The sequence below is a fragment of the Megalops cyprinoides genome, chromosome 11 (assembly GCF_013368585.1).
Source record: "Megalops cyprinoides isolate fMegCyp1 chromosome 11, fMegCyp1.pri, whole genome shotgun sequence".
In the NCBI taxonomy this organism is placed as follows: domain Eukaryota; kingdom Metazoa; phylum Chordata; class Actinopteri; order Elopiformes; family Megalopidae; genus Megalops; species Megalops cyprinoides.
Window position 1 is genome coordinate 34,715,856 of NC_050593.1, and position 19,508 is coordinate 34,735,363.

At 37.5% G+C, this 19,508-nt stretch overlaps 3 protein-coding genes across 3 annotated transcripts; all 3 read left to right on the plus strand.

Annotated features, from left to right (window-relative positions):
• Positions 1-3,666: 3,666 nt before the first annotated feature.
• LOC118786292 (homeobox protein Hox-D12a-like) lies at positions 3,667-4,906 on the plus strand. Its single transcript, XM_036541425.1, has 2 exons — positions 3,667-4,339; positions 4,625-4,906. The coding sequence occupies exons 1-2, from the start codon at positions 3,781-3,783 to the stop codon at positions 4,861-4,863; spliced, it is 798 nt and encodes a 265-aa protein (XP_036397318.1). The 5' UTR covers positions 3,667-3,780; the 3' UTR covers positions 4,864-4,906.
• Positions 4,907-10,374: 5,468 nt separating this feature from the next.
• LOC118786090 (homeobox protein Hox-D11a-like) lies at positions 10,375-11,993 on the plus strand. The gene is made up of 2 exons (XM_036541129.1): positions 10,375-11,177; positions 11,761-11,993. Exons 1-2 carry the CDS (start codon positions 10,562-10,564, stop codon positions 11,991-11,993), a joined length of 849 nt encoding a protein of 282 aa, XP_036397022.1. The 5' UTR covers positions 10,375-10,561.
• A 5,339-nt stretch (positions 11,994-17,332) lies between these two features.
• LOC118786205 (homeobox protein Hox-D10a-like) lies at positions 17,333-19,291 on the plus strand. Its single transcript, XM_036541304.1, has 2 exons — positions 17,333-18,062; positions 19,017-19,291. The coding sequence occupies exons 1-2, from the start codon at positions 17,333-17,335 to the stop codon at positions 19,289-19,291; spliced, it is 1,005 nt and encodes a 334-aa protein (XP_036397197.1).
• The last annotated feature ends 217 nt before the right edge of the window (positions 19,292-19,508 follow it).

Below are 19,508 nucleotides of genomic sequence, written 5' to 3' on the forward strand. Positions count from 1 at the left end.
CGAAAACAACGACAATAACAAGTGACACCCACAACCAACACGCGTTTGCGTGCGTCGTATCGTGAATCAAAACGCGATGGATGTCTTGTAATTGCTGTATATCCGTCTCCTGTGATTCCCGTATAAACGGTATTAATATTATAATATTAGTATACCGAACCCGAGCCTGATGTTGCTGCAAGAAAAAATATCTTCCTGCAAACTGCATTTCGGGGAAGTCGAACATGCTTAAACCGGCACCAGACTTTATATTAAACCACGGTTTGGTATTCTTGTCGTATCATAAGTGTAGGCCCAAGAGGAATAACTTTGGAACACCTCCTGGAAAATCAAAATGGGCAGATATTGCAATGTTCAGATATGCAAGCCTTTCTATTTGTTTATATGCAAAAGAAAAGATTTGCCTTTGTGCTTTTGCGACATTGTAACGTTAGTTTTTTTACGACGTCATTCATTTAAATAGGATTTTAAGTGTGTATGTGTATACAATTTTTTTAAAAAGAAACCACTTGTTTTAATGCACGCACTAAGCTGACATTGAAACATTTCTAATAATATGTGGATTTTACGATCTTGTGTTGGTTAAAAAATCCTAATGAATTATTTCTTGCCTCCCTGTGAGTGCTGTATATCCCTTTTTCATAGGTCACACAAAATCAGCAGATTAAAGACTTATTTTTCTGTTTTTCTGTGTTGTTGGTAAAATCAGCCGATGTAGCTGTCTGAAGCGAACACATCATTTAAACAGTCTACTGGAAACTTCAAATGTATGTTGCTAAAAGGGTAAACTGTGGTAAGATTATTGTATTTTAATACGTATGTACATTTAGTAAACGCATTCTGAAAGAGTTGCACATACATTGTGTAAATATGAAAGGACACATTAATACCCTGCTTCTTCTACTGACACAAACTTAAACTGAAAATATGCCATCGCAGATTTAAAACTATTTCACTTCCTCGTCTCCTGAGCTAATCTCTTGCACAACATTGCAGATCCAAACAAATCTTGAACTGTAATTAACCATATCATTTATGACGCTGAGGTATTGGTTAATGTTTTTGTATTTGTGTCAATCCGAACGTACAGAAGAAGAAACACTTAAAGTTTACTTTCGTGATTAGTTAGCATACAGTTCTGGCCTATGCGAAAACAATCTTTCTGATACGCCCCTTTCCTTTGTAGTTAATAAGTTATCCATATACATATTCTATTAAACGAAATCTAATGCGACAGAATATGGTCACAAGGAAGCACGTACTGTATTCAGGTACATTCTGTATAAACTCTAAAGAGGGGCTTGGTGCTGTATAGTTATGGAATATACCTGAAACCTGACGGGTAGCTTATCTGCTATCCCAGTACACAAGGATCAGTCCAAGTATTTCTGCGTGAACGTAATATCACGAACGTAATGTAGAAGAATAATCAGAAATATCATTATTGTTTGCTATTTTGATATAATTAGAGTTTTGCCATTGACCTTGAGACGCATTTGTAGTCTTTGACCTTGAATGCAACGCAAGCTCATGAATAATGTACAGACCGCAATCCACGGACTTTGTTTGCCATCTACTGGATAAAGTGTGCAACTGCATATGGAATTGCATGAAAGGGTACTTCCATTTTTATCTCAAAAAGGACAATTTTGACGTTTGTTTCTATGTAGTGTGAGGGACACACAGCACGTTGAAATTACGAAAAACAGAATTTCAAAGTCGTTTAAAGGACCATTTATGACTTATGAATAAACTAATTGAATGGGGAAACTAAAATAAATTGCACAGTGAAATTTCCCATTCACTAGCCGCTGTCCCGCCCAAAGTCTGACGCCATAGAGAGCTGATGGTGTAAACGCCGGTGTATTTTTCATTCACGAAATTTTTTTATCTGTGTCTGTACTGATGTGTTTTTCTGTTTTTTTGCTGTCTTTTGACTGTTGAAATGGCACTGTGCTTTACCCTGAAGGAGGCAGCCAGTCATTTGTAGCTGTGTGGACCGATTGACAAAATGTGTACTTGAAGCTGTTTTGGATAAATTTAGGTATCTGGACTTTGAACTTGAACCATGCCGATACACTCTAGCGGTAAGCAATTCTAACGGAATTTATAGGTATCGAATGTCTCACATCACGCCAACCTTTGCTGACCTGCCGAATTCCGCCTTTAAAATAGTCTATTCTTGATTTTACAGGACTCGTAAACGTGACGACGCCAAACGGTCTCCTTTCTCTCTGAGGATAAGTAGTGAGTGTTTCTCCAGTATATCCGAATAATACTGTGTGTCTACATTTGCAGGTGGCGCGGTCTTTATTGAGTTGAGGACACATTCTGCGTTAAATACAGATAGAACACACAAGTGTCGAAACCCCGTTTTTTAGGGAGAGCAGTATATGATCCTGAGTTGTGTGTCTTAATAATCAGTTGTATTTTTATATTAGTTTTTGAAGTTACTTTCCCGTTTCTCTGGAGGAACTGTGTATTTATGTATGTATGTACGTTTGTATGTATATATGTATGTGTGCGTTATTATTCGTAGTAGTGGTAGTAGTAGTATTGTTGTTGTTTATTAAAGTAATAGTAATTGTGATATTAGCATTATTCTTATAGTGTTTAATATTTTAAATCTGAATCTTTATAGCCTACATATTACAAAATTGTGTTGTTGTTGTTAGATTTAAAAGGTGTTTCAGAATGTGTTCACAACATTTTTTTCTTGTGAATCTCATAACTTCTTTTATGATACGATTTAATTCTCGCCGTCGTCCTGTATTTCGGTATTGACATGCATTGGGTACATGTGTGTTCTAAAGTCTGTCAACAAGTTGAATTTAAGGATACAGTAATTCTGTAAAACGACGAAAGGCGTGTATGACTAGATATGCCAATACAAATAAAACGCAATTCGAATATTTTTCAGGGACCTCTGAGACAATTTAAACTACGCAGTGTCAATTGCGTATTTGGTGATTTCTATTGCATTTCTCTTTTCATATAAAGAAAGACTAAATTGAACCCAGTGATTGAACAAAATTATTAGTAAAAATAGTCATTTTCATTTCATCTTTAATCTTTCTTCTGATGACATGTAAAGTTTCTTGTGAAATTAGTATTATGTATTCGTAGATTGTATGATATGTTATACTGTTTTATAACCAATGTAATCTATAACCCTGGCATAAACCTAAAGGAAGTAATTGACAGCATAATTTTGGTTTTGAAATGTAATCTAAGCAAAAACAAAGGTAAATAATATATTTTTATAGCGCGTGAGTTATCGGTGTTTTAGTTAGATTATATTTTGGTCAAATGTTTTCATTTTATTATTTCACATAGATATTTGCACTAAATTGTTAGCTGGATCTGATGTCATTAAATGCATACAAAAATTTAAAATAATTTCTAAAACATTTGTGCATGGGGTTGAATGAATATTTAGTACAATATTCACCCAACACGACTATTACTAAAGCTACAATAGGATTAATAAAATAAAAACAATAACATCGCTGTGATTTCATTTTCATACCAACACTAGTTCTTTATTTAACTCAAGATGAGTTTAGTTGCCTGGCTTTCCTTCAGAGATAATTCTTTGGATTCTAGTGTGAAGAAGTGTTTTTTTTTCCTGTCACTACAATCATCTGGATGAGGGTGGAGCAGGACATCATCGTTTGCATATCACGTGACGCAGTTTTGACAAATCAAATATTGCCTTCCTTTTATTCTTGAGGTGAAGCTAAAAGGTCTGTAAGAAGCGTTTGTGTTTGCTCCTTGGAAATGTGTGAGCGCAATCTTCTCAACTCCGGCTATGTTGGTTCTTTGCTGAATTTCCCCTCACCGGACTCGTTTTATTTCCCCAATCTGCGGGGCAATGGAGGTCAGTTCCACGGTCTTCCCCCAATTTCCTACAGCAGGAGAGAGGTGTGCTCGCTCCCGTGGACTTCACCAAGTTCGTGCGCATCTCCGCCACAGAGTCGCGCCTTCGGTGGCTACTCTCAACCCTTCTTTTCAAATTCAGTACCTCAAAGTACCAACCAAAACAATCAGAAGGGACCACTGGATGAATGCAGCAAATGTTACTTTCAGGATACAAACCTCAAACCAGAGGAACCAGGCAGGCAAGCGTCATCTTTTACAGGTGAGCATGGAATAACCTGTTCCGCTAACTCTGACGTGTATGAATTTTCAAACTTGGAAAGACGTTCGCAAAACTCGACGGCGCACGCTGAACTGAATTCAAGTAGCCAAGAAATTTCGGAAGGCATGAAGCAGTCGACCAACTCGGTCACAACACAGCCATCTTCAAGTAACTGCACCAGAGCTTTCCCGTCTGATGGTACGCAACCTCTTCCTCAACCTTCTAATCGTATGTCCATTGTATTTATTTATTATTTTTACTTAAATGTACGTGTTTGTATAACGTATGCAAAGTCGCATTAAAAATGTCAGGTGAATATACTTATCTTACATGTAACTCACTTTAAGATATAATTATATATCTACAATATTTCTTCAAAGCCCTCAAAATTGTTACCAAAATGACTGGCAAAATAATGCCTCAAGTGGGTATTGATGTTTAAAATATGCTCACTGTTGATATTATTTTGCTTTACTTTTGCAGGTGTATCATGGGGCCCCTCACACGTGAAATCCAGAAAGAAGCGAAAGCCGTACACGAAGCCGCAACTCGCTGAGCTGGAGAATGAGTTTATGATGAACGAATTCATTAACAGACAAAAAAGAAAAGAGCTCTCTGACAGGCTGGCCCTGAGTGATCAACAAGTAAAAATCTGGTTTCAGAACCGCAGGATGAAGAAAAAAAGACTGATGATGCGCGAGCGCGTATTTTCAGTGTTCTGAAAGAGTGGGACTGGTAGTGACCTCCACGGCAGTTCACCCGAGATTTCCCCCACACTCACACTCACCTTTTCGGAAGTCGCTCCTTTCTACGCTATCATAGGAACTCTTCAAATGCGTCAAACCGATTTCAGATTCAAAATATATACCTATATACCTCAAATGTGCTGCTGTAGTCGGATATTCAGCAGAGTTATGATATTTACATGTGTTGTTCTCTTCTTAAAAATACGTGGGAATCTGTTGGAACCTAGAAAACCCTTGTTTATTTGGAGATAGAGGAGTAATGAAAATGACTTTTATTTTGCCAAGCATGCGATTTATATGTAAACATCCAGTGTTATATCCGTTTCCTCTTTCGTAATATTTTTTATTTAATGTAGACTACCTATTTTTGATTTATGACAATTTGATCTGTACCCCAGAGATTGTATTGGAGTTTTGAAGGAAATGGATCTGTCCTTGTGTCTGATTTAGTGTCGCATGATGGTTGTATGCCGTGTATGAACCTGACTAGGATCTAAATGTAATATATATTTTTTAATCGCGCTGTAAATATGAAGGTTATGATAGTTTGGCATGTGGTGATTCTTTAAAGATACAGCCATCGTACATAATGTCCCTTATGATTACATTTTCCCCCCAAGCAGTTGGTGACCTTGGTTGTGAGGTGGGACTGACTTCCACTTGGCCACCCGCACCCCCCCCCCCCCCCCCCCTCGCCCCCACACCCGGCACCACCCGCGCGCCCCCTCCCCCAGGACAGTCGCCGATGCACCATGCAGTTGTCCTCCGTTTTTTGTCCATTTCATTTTTTTCTTTTTTTCTTTTTGGAAATAACAAGCGCCAATCTGTAGTCAAAATTACAGTCCTTTCTGTGGGATGCTGGAAAACGTGTAATCCATGCTACTTTTGTTATCCGAGTGTCGGAATGATTGTTGTACGCTGTTGTATGGTTTAAATCATGTGTATACATTGGTCATACACGCCCGTATGTTGTGTGAAACATTCAGTGTTTGTATACGCAGTACTGTATCAGACAGATGTCCCTGAGCGAGCATCTAGCCATTCTCTGGGAGTTTAAAATTTAATTGCAGACGCATGAGTCCAAGCTCAAGTTTTTTAAAAGGTGGGGAGCTGAGACAATGGGAAGGACAAAAATATTAGCATTTACATGATTATTATACAACAAAGAAATGTAAAGTTGCCATTTTTCATGAGGAATCCTGTTATACATTTCTTTTGTTGAGTAAATGATAAAGCTGGCATTTTATCAGCCGCAAAACGCGTCACAGGATTTTTATGAATGCTGTTTTCCAAATTGTTGATTATTATGCCAATATTTTTACTTTATGAATACGCTGAATGAACAGGAAGGTATTTAGCCAATAAGTGTTAGTAATTCCATAATGTGCCAGTATAATTCTGTTTTAAAAATAAATTAACAGTGTATAAGAAAATGGGTTGGGCGATCGCAATTTTTGACTTTGAAAAGATTTCTGACTACTTCGGAAGACATTACGCACTACATTTCTAACAGAACATTTGCTACACATTGAATTTCTTGTGTGCTTACACATGTTTAAAGCAGGGATACAGTAACAGCCACGCATTGCTTTTTTAAATATGCGCCATTAAAATGGTGCTTGCTCCTTCATGTTACTACAGTAACAGTTCCTGAAATAATAATAATAAAATAAAAAATAATAATAATAATTATTATTATTATTGTTGGTAGTAGTAGTAGTATTGTTGAAATAATAATAATCATAATAATCATAATAATAATAATATAAGTAAATAAAGTTACAATGTACATATATTTTATTTCATACGGGAAGCTAACTACTTCGAATTGGCTACGTACCGTTTATAATGGAATAGTTTGGGCGCCAAACGCCTGTCAGAACCAAAAAGAAGAGACGGTGTCATGAGTTTTTGTTTGTTGAAAATGTTCTTTTTGTAATATCCTTAAATGCTGCTTTACCTTCATGCAACCGTGGTTTAAGATATTGTAGAAATAAATTGCAAACAATGAAATAACCTCGTCATTTCATATTTCGATATTAGGTGATAAGTTATCTGCACGTTTCGTTCTCTACGTCTATTCTACGTCTATAAACACATTTGAAATGAAGGATTATACAATTGTCAGACTATTAAATTTTGGTGAATATGAAGTCTCCTGTGAATACATGTGTACACTTCAGGGTGTTTTCCTCCTGTTGTTTTTTCTAGTAGATTATGAAATATGATTGCTGTATAATGTAGAGAAGTGAATGTTAAAAATTAAAGTAATTCTTTGTTGTGATTTCACAGACTCTGTTCGACTTGTCGAATGCAGATGACATGACATTATTTGTATTTTAAAACAGCGTTTCTAAAACGGTTTGAGTTTGACGCTATGCTATAGTCTAAGCAAAACGCAAAAGTCGTGATCTACCATTACATTCCATATCCAATAAATGAATGCTATATTATAAACAAAATAATTTGTAATGTAATATGAAACCCTATGCTTGTATTTGTGACAAAAGATGTTCCAAGACTACTTACACTTACATATTCCTAATGTCCAGCACGATATGAAAATTTACCAAAAAAATCAACAATACACACACAGATGCAGTTACATGTTCCCAAATTAAATAAGATGCCCCAGATTCGGTTAATTGAGACATAACGTCCAGAAATATCACAGTTAATGCCTTCACCTGTAAACGTTACCTTTTCTCACCATTGTTAAATTGTTAAATATTTTGTGATGAAGTAAAGAGGTTTTTGTTTTTATATATGAGCACATATCACGACCATTGCATGCAACTCTCACTTCGTTAGTGACCCATTTAGCTAGACCACGAGGTCGTGTATTAGTAACCCTTCAAGGTCTTTCAGAAGATATCTGACTGAAAATAACTGACTTGGAGTGGGAGGAGAGCTTTGCCAAAACGGCACATTTACCCGTCCTTGCGAGATTAATTTCGCGTGATTTTCAGAGCGATTTATTCATTGAATCATCGTAGCTTGAAAACGGACAAACGAGGAATGACGTTGCTTTTTCCATCCGGCGACCCTGTTTTATGAGAAGCCTGCCGGAGGGCGCCCGCTCACGCTCTCCACATACGGAAAGGCGCCATGACAAAGTTAAGGTCAAGTTAACGTCTTATCTTGCGTTACAAAATTCACTTCTACACTGCCCCCGTTTAACCAGCAATTTGCTCCAGTTTACTTTAAATAACATCTAAACGCATTTCTCCTCGTTTTCACGAAGTTGCACTCTGATGAATACGTTGAAAGATTGCTACATAATGTATACACACTTCCGTGTATATTGCAATGTACGATACATATGTATACATCTAATAATGAATCCATGTATATATATGGACCCAAATACACACACACACACACACACACGCACACACGCACGCACTCACGCACGCATGTTCGCACTACTGAATTCCTGCTCTAAAGGTGTCTTAATAGATATTATTTAAAGACCATTTTCTTGGCTGAATATTACTTTAAAATGACTGCGTCGGTATAATGTTATTTTATATTACATTATTTCATATAACATTACATATATACAATGGTGCACTAATAATGAAATAAATAAATAGTGTTTTAAATTTGTATGTGGGAAATTGTCAATATTGTTGAAAAGTGATAGTCAAAAAAAGAAGGGAGACAATTCAAAGGGATTCACCCGTAATTTAACTGGCATGAATCCTTTAAATGTGCCGTAATTTAACTGGCATGAATCCTTTAAATGTGCCTATGGTATCCCATATTTCCTTCGAGACAGAAGAAAACTACAATGGCAAAATAAAAAATATTTCTTGGTTAAACAAGTGGTATCCTTTCAATTGTGTCCTAGAAAACGCCCGGGCTGATTTCGGCAATGTCGTCAGCCGACTTTTCCCCCCGTCCAAATTATCTAACACTATGAGTAAACCGCTTCCCTTTGTCTGTGCAATAAAATGATTTGACTGCTGACCGTTACTGTCGATTGCTGGGCCTCGCCGTCTCAGACCGCAGACGTTCAAAGCCAGGAGAGTTGTTTTGTACTTGGCAGTGTGATCCCCTTCCTCACCAATTCATTATGGAAGTAATCGGACTTTTAATTGCTGCTGCGGACTTGAGGAAACGTTATACTGCAACTATGGTCAAGATAACGCCCTCCGACTGCATGAATAACACGCCTCGGTAAAGTAGCTTTTTCTGTTTCTTATCTTGTTTTGATCATGCGTGAAGTCCATTACCAAATGAACGCAACTGCTCTATCTGAGGAAGCTGTCGGGTGAAATAAATGAAAACAGAAAGCATTCAAAGGCCGAGACTCGTTACAGGCCACTAAAAAACGAATTGCAATATGCTAGTATGGGATGTAATTGTTGGCGTTCCTTTTCTTTCTTTCTTTCTTTCTTTCTCTCTCTCTCTCTGTCTTTCTTTCTCTTTCTTCATTTTTCTCTATCCCCTTTTCTCAAGTAAAAGAGTTGTTTACTTTCAGTTCTTCATTTTTCTTTAAGAATAAATTCTTCATTAGGACTCATAATGAGCAGTGTATGTGCATACTTTAGTAAAATCTTGAATTATCTGCTTATCGAAGCAAAGGGCCGTTTGGTGAATAGATAGTACTCCAAAAGGTAAGCCAAATAAAGAGCACAATATTCATGATTTCTTGATGGTATATTTATCAATCTTACGTGACGAATATATTGTACTCCTATTCGTTTAAAATAGTCACAATTATAGATATATATGTATATAATGTCTATTTTTGTGCAATAGTTTGGCCATTTGAGCTGTGTAGTACCATTAACTTGAATTTTACACATATGACCCAATATTTAGGTTGTTTTGGGCATGCCTCGCCTTTTTTATGGGGTTGAAACTGTTTATCAATTTCGATATTATGAAAAATACTCACATACATACGATTCCATTATACGATTGAAATGTGTTATACTTATTTGTGCCATTGTTGCATTGTGTCGACGTCTATTTCTGTTTTAAAAGACAGATCATCTCATTTATTCATTTACTTACTTATGTATTTACTATTATTTACACTGGGACTGGTCTTATCAGGTTAGGACATGAGGCGTTTCGGATGAAACCCTGTAGCTATAATGTTATGTAAGGATGTTTGAAAGGTAGCTGTTAAAAGCAACAGCTACAAAAAGGCATATAAATTGATTGTCGGGCGAATCATGGACGAACTACGTCTGTAACCCTTATGAAATTCTATATATGCTTTTATTGGTCAAAGAAACAACTTTAGATGTATCAGATTTACTGCCAAAAGCGTAGGATTTGCAATTGTAGTCCGCATAGATTCGCGCAGAGAACCATAAGATTTAATATTTCAGTGATTGTTTACTCATGTCTAATTCGTGGGGGAAAGTAAGATTTACGTTGGGGTCTCTGCAAGAACTAGGCAACCAATGAACGGACTTGTACGCTCACCCACGAGTTGCTCATAGCTCCTAATGACTGATATTGATATATGGTAATTTCTTTACCGGATCACATGACACAATTACCTCAAGAATCGATCAAGATGAATTGCACGTCAGCCTACGTTTCCGATTTTTTCCCTCTCACGGGTGCTGTCCACACGCCTATAGTGCAATAGATGGACAAAGTTTAACACACTCACGCCGCCAGTTCCTACTCGCAAACGCAAACAGACGACATGACGGAGTATGATGACCGCAGCAACTGTTCGTCAAATATGTATCTGCCAAGCTGTACGTACTATGTATCGGCACCTGATTTTTCGTCTGTTTCGTCGTTTTTACCTCAGACGTCTTCGTGTCAAGTAAATTTTCCTTATTCCTCCAACATAGCTCAAGTCCAACCTGTTCGAGAAGTTGCTTTCAGAGACTATGGACTCGATCACGCAAGCAAATGGCATTACAGAGGCAATTACGCTTCCTACTATCCGACGGACGAAATAATGCACCGAGATCTCATGCAGACATCGAGCAGAACGGATATGATATTCAAAAATGATTCTGTGTACAGCCACCACGGCGGCACGAACCCGTCTTGTAATTTCTTCACGAATGTCGGCAGAAACGGAGTTCTTCCCCAAGGGTTCGACCAGTTCTTTGAGGCAACTAACGCCAGCACCGATAAGCCGAACTCCGAGCCACCGAAAGCAAAGGCAGAGACGAACGCGCTCGGAGATGCGGAATGTAATAAACTATCTCCAGAAAGCTCAGAGCAGGCGAAACGAGACCCAACTGAAAGCATAGACGAGGACTCCTCTCTATCAAACAGCGCGGAAGAAAAGAACAGCGGCCCAAGTAGGTACAAACATTAAACGGGGGTTAGAGTACAAGTCCGCTGTTTTGTCAGTCTGATTTTACGTGCACCTTTATAAGCATACAAAGATTTTTACATAGCCTATAAGATTTGCTTGAGTGTTGTAAAAAATATTTACGATGGGAAACAACAGTTTAGGTGGCCTTCAGCGGGAACACTGATGTGTAATACCTGTCCACTTCCCCATTAGAAATGAATCAACTGTTCATACACTTGGTTGCTTTGAGGAATATCGTGGGCAGTTGTTGTTACTTTAGTTTATTCCCCGTGTTTTGATGTGTAAATTTAGTAATTAAGGTCAAGAGACGTGATCATTGCGATATAGTTGTGTTTGGGGAGATTATTTCCTCCTGCACGAGTCGATAATATAGCTCATACAAGGGTTCAAAGACCTAGAAATCATTTAAAAGCCGCTGTTTTGTCCATGTGTTTGTGTGTGTTGGGTCTTTTTCTGTTGCAAGATTTTATATGAAGTAATGCATGTTCTTTAATGTGGCTAAAGAGGGACCAGCAATAGCACGTGCAATACTGTGATAAATAAAAATTCGATGCTTCTCTTTGTAGGTTTATCAAAGTCAAGGAAAAAGAGATGTCCCTACAGCAAATACCAGATCCGAGAACTTGAACGAGAATTTTTTTTCAACGTGTACATAAACAAAGAGAAGCGGCTCCAGTTATCAAGAATGCTAAATTTAACGGATCGACAAGTGAAAATCTGGTTTCAGAACCGAAGAATGAAAGAGAAAAAACTCAATAGAGATCGTCTTCAGTATTTTACCGGGAATCCGTTATTCTGACGTTCGATTTTAGGCGAATTCGCAGGTCACATCGGTGACCTCCACAATGGAGTGGCTGTGGCTTGTGAGTGCTAGGACGCTTCATACAAAGGATTTACACGCAGACACGTAGGTACTATGAACACTTGGGATATAAAAATTGTCTGCGATTCTATGCAAAAGTTTTGCTACAAAGACTCCTGCCACAAGAAAACAAACGGATTTAAAGCAGATGGATTCATCTAAAGTCACTAATAAGTGAATTATCCAACAGAGTTAGAGCAGTAAGGACATTGTGACAATCTCCGTTCGTCCTCCCTCTGTTTAGATGTGAAATATCACATGAAGTGTAACTGATGTGTACCTGTTCCTTCTATTTATTGCATTTTATTTGGTTAATTTGATTGAATACCGAACAATATTGCATCACGCAACAAATAATTTGATTACAGTAATCAATATGTAATTTTATAACTTTAGGCCTATCTATATGCATTTATTTCTCAGACGCATGTGATGTATTGAACTATTAAATGAAACTAAACATCACAAATGTTGTATTGTAATGGGTTACTTCCAGAAATTCAAATATCCTCTGTTTCAAGCATATACAATATGCAACTTGGAGTGTGAACGTATTTGTGTGAGTGGCGCGGTATCACAAATTTAAAGTTTTAAGATGATTTTTAGGTTTAAGTCTACGTGTTCAAAGAAGGCCAGCCGTAAGACTGAAATGGTGTAAGTTTTAATGAAATTAACATGGCAGAAAGCCGAACCTCTAGCAGCTTAACGGATGCGTGAATGTGGGAGCGCCATTCGGAGACATTTGATAGTTACTGCTTAAGAAAACCGCATGAATACCTTGTGAGAATGAATTTTATAGACGATTCTGTGTAGAGGTAGAAGTATTTTCTTTCTTCCGTTTAGTAAAGCTTGAGCCGTCTAGACAACACAATAAAAACTAGCTGTAAATGTCTAAATAGGGGTTATTTAACCTCTTGAATATGCCCACCGCATTTTTTGGGCGCAAAACGTTTACAGGATTAAGAGCGTTTAAATGTTCGATAATGCGCTGCGTCAGAAATGTGAAAAGTACAGTGCGGCAGTTAGAAGTATTAAACCGAAATACCGTTTACATTCTTGCTCGTTAGGAAATCATTGATTGCAGCCAAAGTAAAGGCCTTTTGTGAATATATAACAATGTTACTTCTATTTTGAACACATTGTTAGATAAAAATATTTTGTATTTTGGCGTTGAACTTCCGTAATGTCAAGGTCGTCACCTTTAACCTATGTATATAGGCGCCTTTTGGCTGTTCTCTTGGCAAAGTGACACGCGTTACAAATGTCTGCAATGCAGTCCAAGACGGCCATAATGCAGTGGTTGTGCAAATGATCAAAGTGTGTATGCGCGCGCACGTGTGTTTGTGTGTGTGTGCGCGCGTATGTATACATATATACATGCATAATGTATTTGCGTTGTTGTGTGTTGAAACAAAAAATGTGTGTAACTTCTTAGATTACATCCATAAGTGGCGGTGAGATGTAGCGGTAGCTGTGTGAGGTTATAGAGCAGATTTGCCTCAGTAGGTATCTGTTTTAATTAATAACAAGTAAAATATAAACAATGTAAGTCGCGCTGGATAATAACCTTCTGTAATGTAATTATCCGACACGGGTCATTAAATAATCGTGTAAGATACGATGGAAGCCAACATGAAACAAGCTCCTTTCGCCGTACTGCTTCCATTGAGTGACCACGCCAGAAGTCACGTAAAATTGTACAAAATAACTGAAATATGTTGGTGGTACTTACTGTACAAACCATTAGACCAACTGCTCACCGCTCTCAAATCACTGCGCGTTTAATGGGAAGTTGAAATGTATTTTAAATGTTTAAATTGATATAGGACCTCATTGTGATCAATTTATGTGCGTATGCATCTCTTTAACCCGATACAGATTTTTTTTCCCAATCGATGGTGTTGTGCTCTTTCCCTCTTGCAATAACAAGGACTTTATTTTAAACCTCATTGGAACAAGCTGGGCTCCATTTCCAGATATTTTCCATTTTCCACCACACGAGGGCGTACCTCCTACCACTTTGATTGAAATAAACATCCAGTTCAGTAACTGTGGAATTATGATACTGTTATTATGACTATTACATTTTGTAGACGCAATTTTAATTTTAGGACACTATTGGACTAACTTCTATTGAGTCATTGTAGCTTTAGGCACAGTGTTTATTAATATTTTAATGTAACAGAATACATCATACGGAAATCTAGATATGTGACTTTGCACTGATATGGAGAGATTAATTTCAGCCAAAAGGGTTTTTGTTTTAATTTTGTTTTAGACAGTGGCTGCAGTCTTCACACTTTTTAGGAACGAAATTATTATTCATAAGATAGAAAGACATAATGCAATGCTACAGATAGTTATCTTTAAAAAAATAAGATAACCGGCCTTCATAGGTGAAGCATATTCCATTTACATTATGGGATAAATTTAATATTGTGGGGTAGTTTTTTTACATTTACATTTTACATTATACATATTTTACATAATTTTAACAAAAGCGTTTCTTATTTCTAGACCAATGCAAGTCAGGTAATGGCTTTCAGAAAGATAAATTGAAAAAAAAAACTCTTCAATATATAAAAAACTATTCAGTTTACAACTATATATAAATGTATATATATATATATATATATATATATATATATATTCTCTAGTTCACTTCAGTATTGAGTTCGATATTTGAGGGTGTATAACAGAAGCATATTCTGTCACAAATATGTGTGTGTGATAGTATTTAACTAGTAAATAGTATTTAGTAACGGGATAGTATTTAACTACAATATTCATTTGAATAATCGCTATCGGACGTGGTGAATATGCTCGAATGAATTTATCCCGGAAGCTGTGGGTTATTCCTGAGAAATTAATTTTTATTCATAGTCTGAGTTACAAATAAACATTTAATTCCTTAATAAAAGTACAGTTTATTAAGCTTGGTTGTCGGTGAAGTCGCCCGTATTTTGTTTCGGAAGAAAGAGGAAGGTAGTGTTGCCTTTGAACTGTATTTGAAGACCCAGCCGGTTCATTCCTTGGAAATAATTTTTTTTTTTTTTTGGACAACAATTTCTTGTGTTCTGTTACACAAATTCTTGTGTTCTGTTACACAATTTCGAGTTGATTGCTCTCACTGTGCACAAGCTGTATATGCGATGTATAACGTCTAAAAGCGTATTTGGAATATTTCGACTTGAATATCTTGTATTCTAAAATCTTAATATCTTTAGTTTTTACGCAATTATAATGTTAACCTTATCCAGACATGTAGATATGTGCTACCCTCTACAATCAGATGGAGGATCGTTTCTCTCATTTCCTTTCCGAGATATATAAAAACAGGGAAAAGTAAACGCAGGCCGAGTCCCACGCCAGTAGAGCAGTGGTGTGAAATATATAGCCAATAATATAATCATAGCAAACAGTATAATGTCTGCATAATTATGTCGTATATATGTATACGCCAACATCCAATTGTTCTTCCCACACTGACTGTCGCTTTCTTTTGTTTTTGTACATATGTTAGTAAAAAACAGTAATAATAATGAGTTCTCTCCTCCACCGTTTGTTTTGAACTTGTTTCCTGTATCATGCGGTTTCTTCCCGAGATTAGTGCTGAACACGATCTATTGTTTTTATACTGTTGGTCGTGTAGTATTTATAGTTTGTGATTTGTTTAGGCCTGTAACACTAAAAAGAGCCCGTCTTGGATTCCCTTCAGAAGGCCTGAGCATAAACAAACCGTGCTGTGGCATGGAGGGGTACGGGGGAATGTCTCTCTACTTTCCAGAGCAGAATTGTTGTCGTGTAGCTCGTCCCTGGACTATCGGTTTCTCTAATATTGTGTTGTTTGAATCACTTACAGCTAACCCTACATATTGGGGAAAGAGGATGGAACTGCAATACTTAATATATACAAAAACAGAACAGTTCTTACAAAGACAGAGCAACTCAGACATTTGGGAAGTATTTATTGTTAGTGATATAGTACGGTAAACTTGAACATGCATGTCTTTACACGTTTGTTCAGAACGAAAGGGTTTCACACAACAAGGACCAACGTTGTTTCATTTTCTGCATGCAGCGGTGTCTGTACCATATTGTACGATTGTACTGTGTCTGTACCATCTGCACGATTTCTCCTTTATTGTGTATCTGCCGTTTTGTTCAGAATATGGTTACAATTTTCAGTATTGACGCCAGATTTTAAGACCGCAGGCATTTTGTATATTACAGGATGGCCCCTTATTTTTCAAATAAATACATTCTTAAAAAGGAAAAAAATAGGCTGGGCACTGCAGTCATTTACAGGAAAAAATCAGATCATCAATAGTGTTTCAACCATCTTACAAATTTAAATCTATTAATCTAATCCTTTACAAAATCACAATTGATTTGTTAATAAAACAGATGAACATCTCCTTTAACTGGGGATATAATTCTCTGAAAATCGTCAAGAGCAAGAAAATTACCAGAAAGCCCTTGAATGTAGATTAGAAATATATCGATCGCACTTATTCTCTTTAATATATATTAATAAATTCAGTAACCTTTGATACTCCGACGGTGTCAGGCTAAAATGCTTTTACTTAGTCTATAACTCATACTTACGTTCATCCCAGAATTATAACTGAAATGGCTTAGTTCATGGAAATATAATGAATTCAAACTCTAATCCAAAAGTATTTACCCGTGCACTTCAGCGTTGCTCTTTAGACAAGCGCCACCGTTTCTGAGTGCTCGCTGCTTGTATAAACAAAACCCATTTGTAACTCAAGATGAGTTTTCCATCTGTTTGACCTAAAACCGCATACTCATTCCAATAGATTAATACAGAAAGGCTTCAAGAATTATTTTCTATCTTGAACTTGAATTGAGTTTTGTTATTGACAAAAGAGTTGTTTACAGGCGTACCTTGGCGTCGCGTGTATTACATTAAATTCAGCAAGCCCTCTGAACATTTCGGCTATATTCTTTTTTTTATTTTATGAATCCGGCGAAAAGGAGCGTTTCATGCTCAAGTTGTATTTTGCCAGTCTTAGAATCAATTTCAAGTACGCGTCCTGGGTGTCGCTGTCGACCGCTTCTGAGATTCCAATTAAGCGTAGTGCACCACGTGACGCCGAAGGAGGCCGCGTCTCAAGGCCATTTTCAAATTTCATTGGTGAGGTTGTCATGTGGTCGCGGAGAGGCATCTTGAGTAGCACGGGGATTGTTTTGCTAGATATGTCAGCCTACAAAGGACATCTCTCTCTTCTCTTCTTTAAAACCTCTCCAAAATGTCATTTCCAAACAGCTCTCCCGCTGCAAATACTTTTCTGGTAGACTCTTTGATCAGTGCGTGCAGAACTGATAGTTTCTACTCCAGCAGCAGCATGTACATGCCGTCCAGTGCAGAGATGGGAACTTATGGAATGCAAAACTGTGGACTTCTGCCGTCTCTCGGTAAAAGGGGAGAAGTTAGCCACCAAACCATGGGCATGAACGTCCATTCTTATATACCTCAGATCGATAACTGGGCAGATCCGAGCAGATCGTGCAGAATAGAGCAACCTTCTACTCAGATGCCCACTTGCACGTTCTCACAAAACATAAAAGAAGAAAGTAACTGCTGCATGTATTCCGACAAGAGAGCAAAGGTCAGCTCGTCCGACATCCCCACGTACGCTAATCTGATTCCTGAATCTTGTTCTGTTGATGGTCCAGAAATTCCCGTTCCGGGGTATTTCAGACTGAGCCAAACATATGCACCTGGAAAAAATCAGGACTATAGCCACGAGACGAGTCCAAACACAATCTTGCAATTGAACAGAGTTGCTCCAAAATCGCAACTGTCTTCTCTGGCCGAGGTGGAAAAGAAAATAAACGACATTCAGACCGACCAAGAGACGGCCGAGGCACCCACCCGCGTGGAAAGCCCAGATCCAAAGTCGAGTTCGCAGGAGGAGAAGAATTGCTCCACTGAAGCGTCTGCCTCCAGCCCTGAATCGCAACAAAAGGAAGCGAAAGGTGGGTATCATAAAAGGATCCTTCGCGTCGCGCTGTAATACGAACGCTCCAGCATCATAAAAACCCAGTATAAAACACAAACAACCCTAAAGTCGTAATGTTTAATGAGAGCCTTACTCGAGTTGCAGTAAAATGCTTTTACAGGGAATGGATGGGCTTCCACCACGCCGTTCTGCTGCATGAGTATCTGTGTCATTGTTCGATTTTAGTTGGCTGTCTTATATTTTTATCTAATAATACAATCGTGAGTGTATTCGATATTTGTAATTTAGAGTAAATATGAGGAGTTTAAATGAGGAATTTCTTCATTCCTCATTTAGTGGGTAAAGCCGTTTTGGAATGCCATTACAGTTTGTGTTCGACCTTCCTCCGTTCGTGCAGCTTTGCTGGTAGTACAGTTTCTTTAGCAATTTTTACAGAATTTTTTTTTGAGTGAAAGAGTGTTTGGTATAGCCAGCATGCATTTCTTTGACCGCCGGTGTGCCGTGTTAAAGCATAAGGTGGGAAGAGTGAAGACATTACCGTTTCGTGAACAACTAAAATAATCAAAATAACTAAAATAAATACGGAAATATATCGTATTTTCTACTGGAACAAACATTACTAATAAACATCGTTCCTTAAATTAATGTGGTTTGAAATTCTGGCTGACTCACACTATGTTTAATAGTATGTAGCTCATAATTGCTACGTAGAAGTGTGTGGGCTTGTGCATTCCTGAATGTTGAAATACAAGTCCGATCTGGACTGGATTTAAAGTACACATTTTAAGGAAAATAAGGTTAGGTGTATTATATTGTCTAATATATGAGGAACATTTACATTTGACAGAAAAGCTTACGCGAATTTTTAAATGGTGCAATATTAATAATTCTGCCATAATATGCAAATGTTTGACATTCAGCAGTGATTGTGCCATTTCTCATAACGTTACTTGTTTTATCCTTTTTTCAGAGCGTAAAAATGATTCTCCGACAAGCAATTGGTTAACCGCCAAAAGTGGTAGGAAAAAAAGATGCCCCTATACAAAGCACCAGACACTGGAATTAGAGAAGGAGTTCTTATTCAACATGTACCTGACTCGAGAGCGCCGCCTGGAGATCAGTAAAAGCGTCAACCTTACCGACAGACAAGTCAAAATCTGGTTTCAGAACCGCAGAATGAAACTGAAGAAAATGAGCAGGGAAAACCGAATTCGAGAACTTACCTCGAACCTGACTTTCTCGTGAGCGTGTACACGAATGTATCTTTCTACTCTAAAACATTATACCACTCTCTCCGCAGAACGATGAACTGAGGACATTGTGTTTTTTTTTTCTTTTGCTTTCCACATTCGGAGACTGTGACTTATATTTGCTACTTAATATTTTACTTTTTATATGGTATGCTATTTACTTGATTGTATTCCACAAGTGTACATTGTGTAATTTATTCATTTTTCACCAC

Coding starts and splice junctions, on each gene's coding strand:
- LOC118786090 (XM_036541129.1), top strand. CDS start 10,562: ATGACGGAGTATGATGACCGCAGCAACTGTTCGTCAAATATGTATCTG. Junction 11,178..11,760: donor AGAAAAGAACAGCGGCCCAA/GTAGGTACAAAC, acceptor TTCTCTTTGTAG/GTTTATCAAAGTCAAGGAAA.
- LOC118786205 (XM_036541304.1), top strand. CDS start 17,333: ATGTCATTTCCAAACAGCTCTCCCGCTGCAAATACTTTTCTGGTAGAC. Junction 18,063..19,016: donor GCAACAAAAGGAAGCGAAAG/GTGGGTATCATA, acceptor TCCTTTTTTCAG/AGCGTAAAAATGATTCTCCG.
- LOC118786292 (XM_036541425.1), top strand. CDS start 3,781: ATGTGTGAGCGCAATCTTCTCAACTCCGGCTATGTTGGTTCTTTGCTG. Junction 4,340..4,624: donor CAGAGCTTTCCCGTCTGATG/GTACGCAACCTC, acceptor TTACTTTTGCAG/GTGTATCATGGGGCCCCTCA.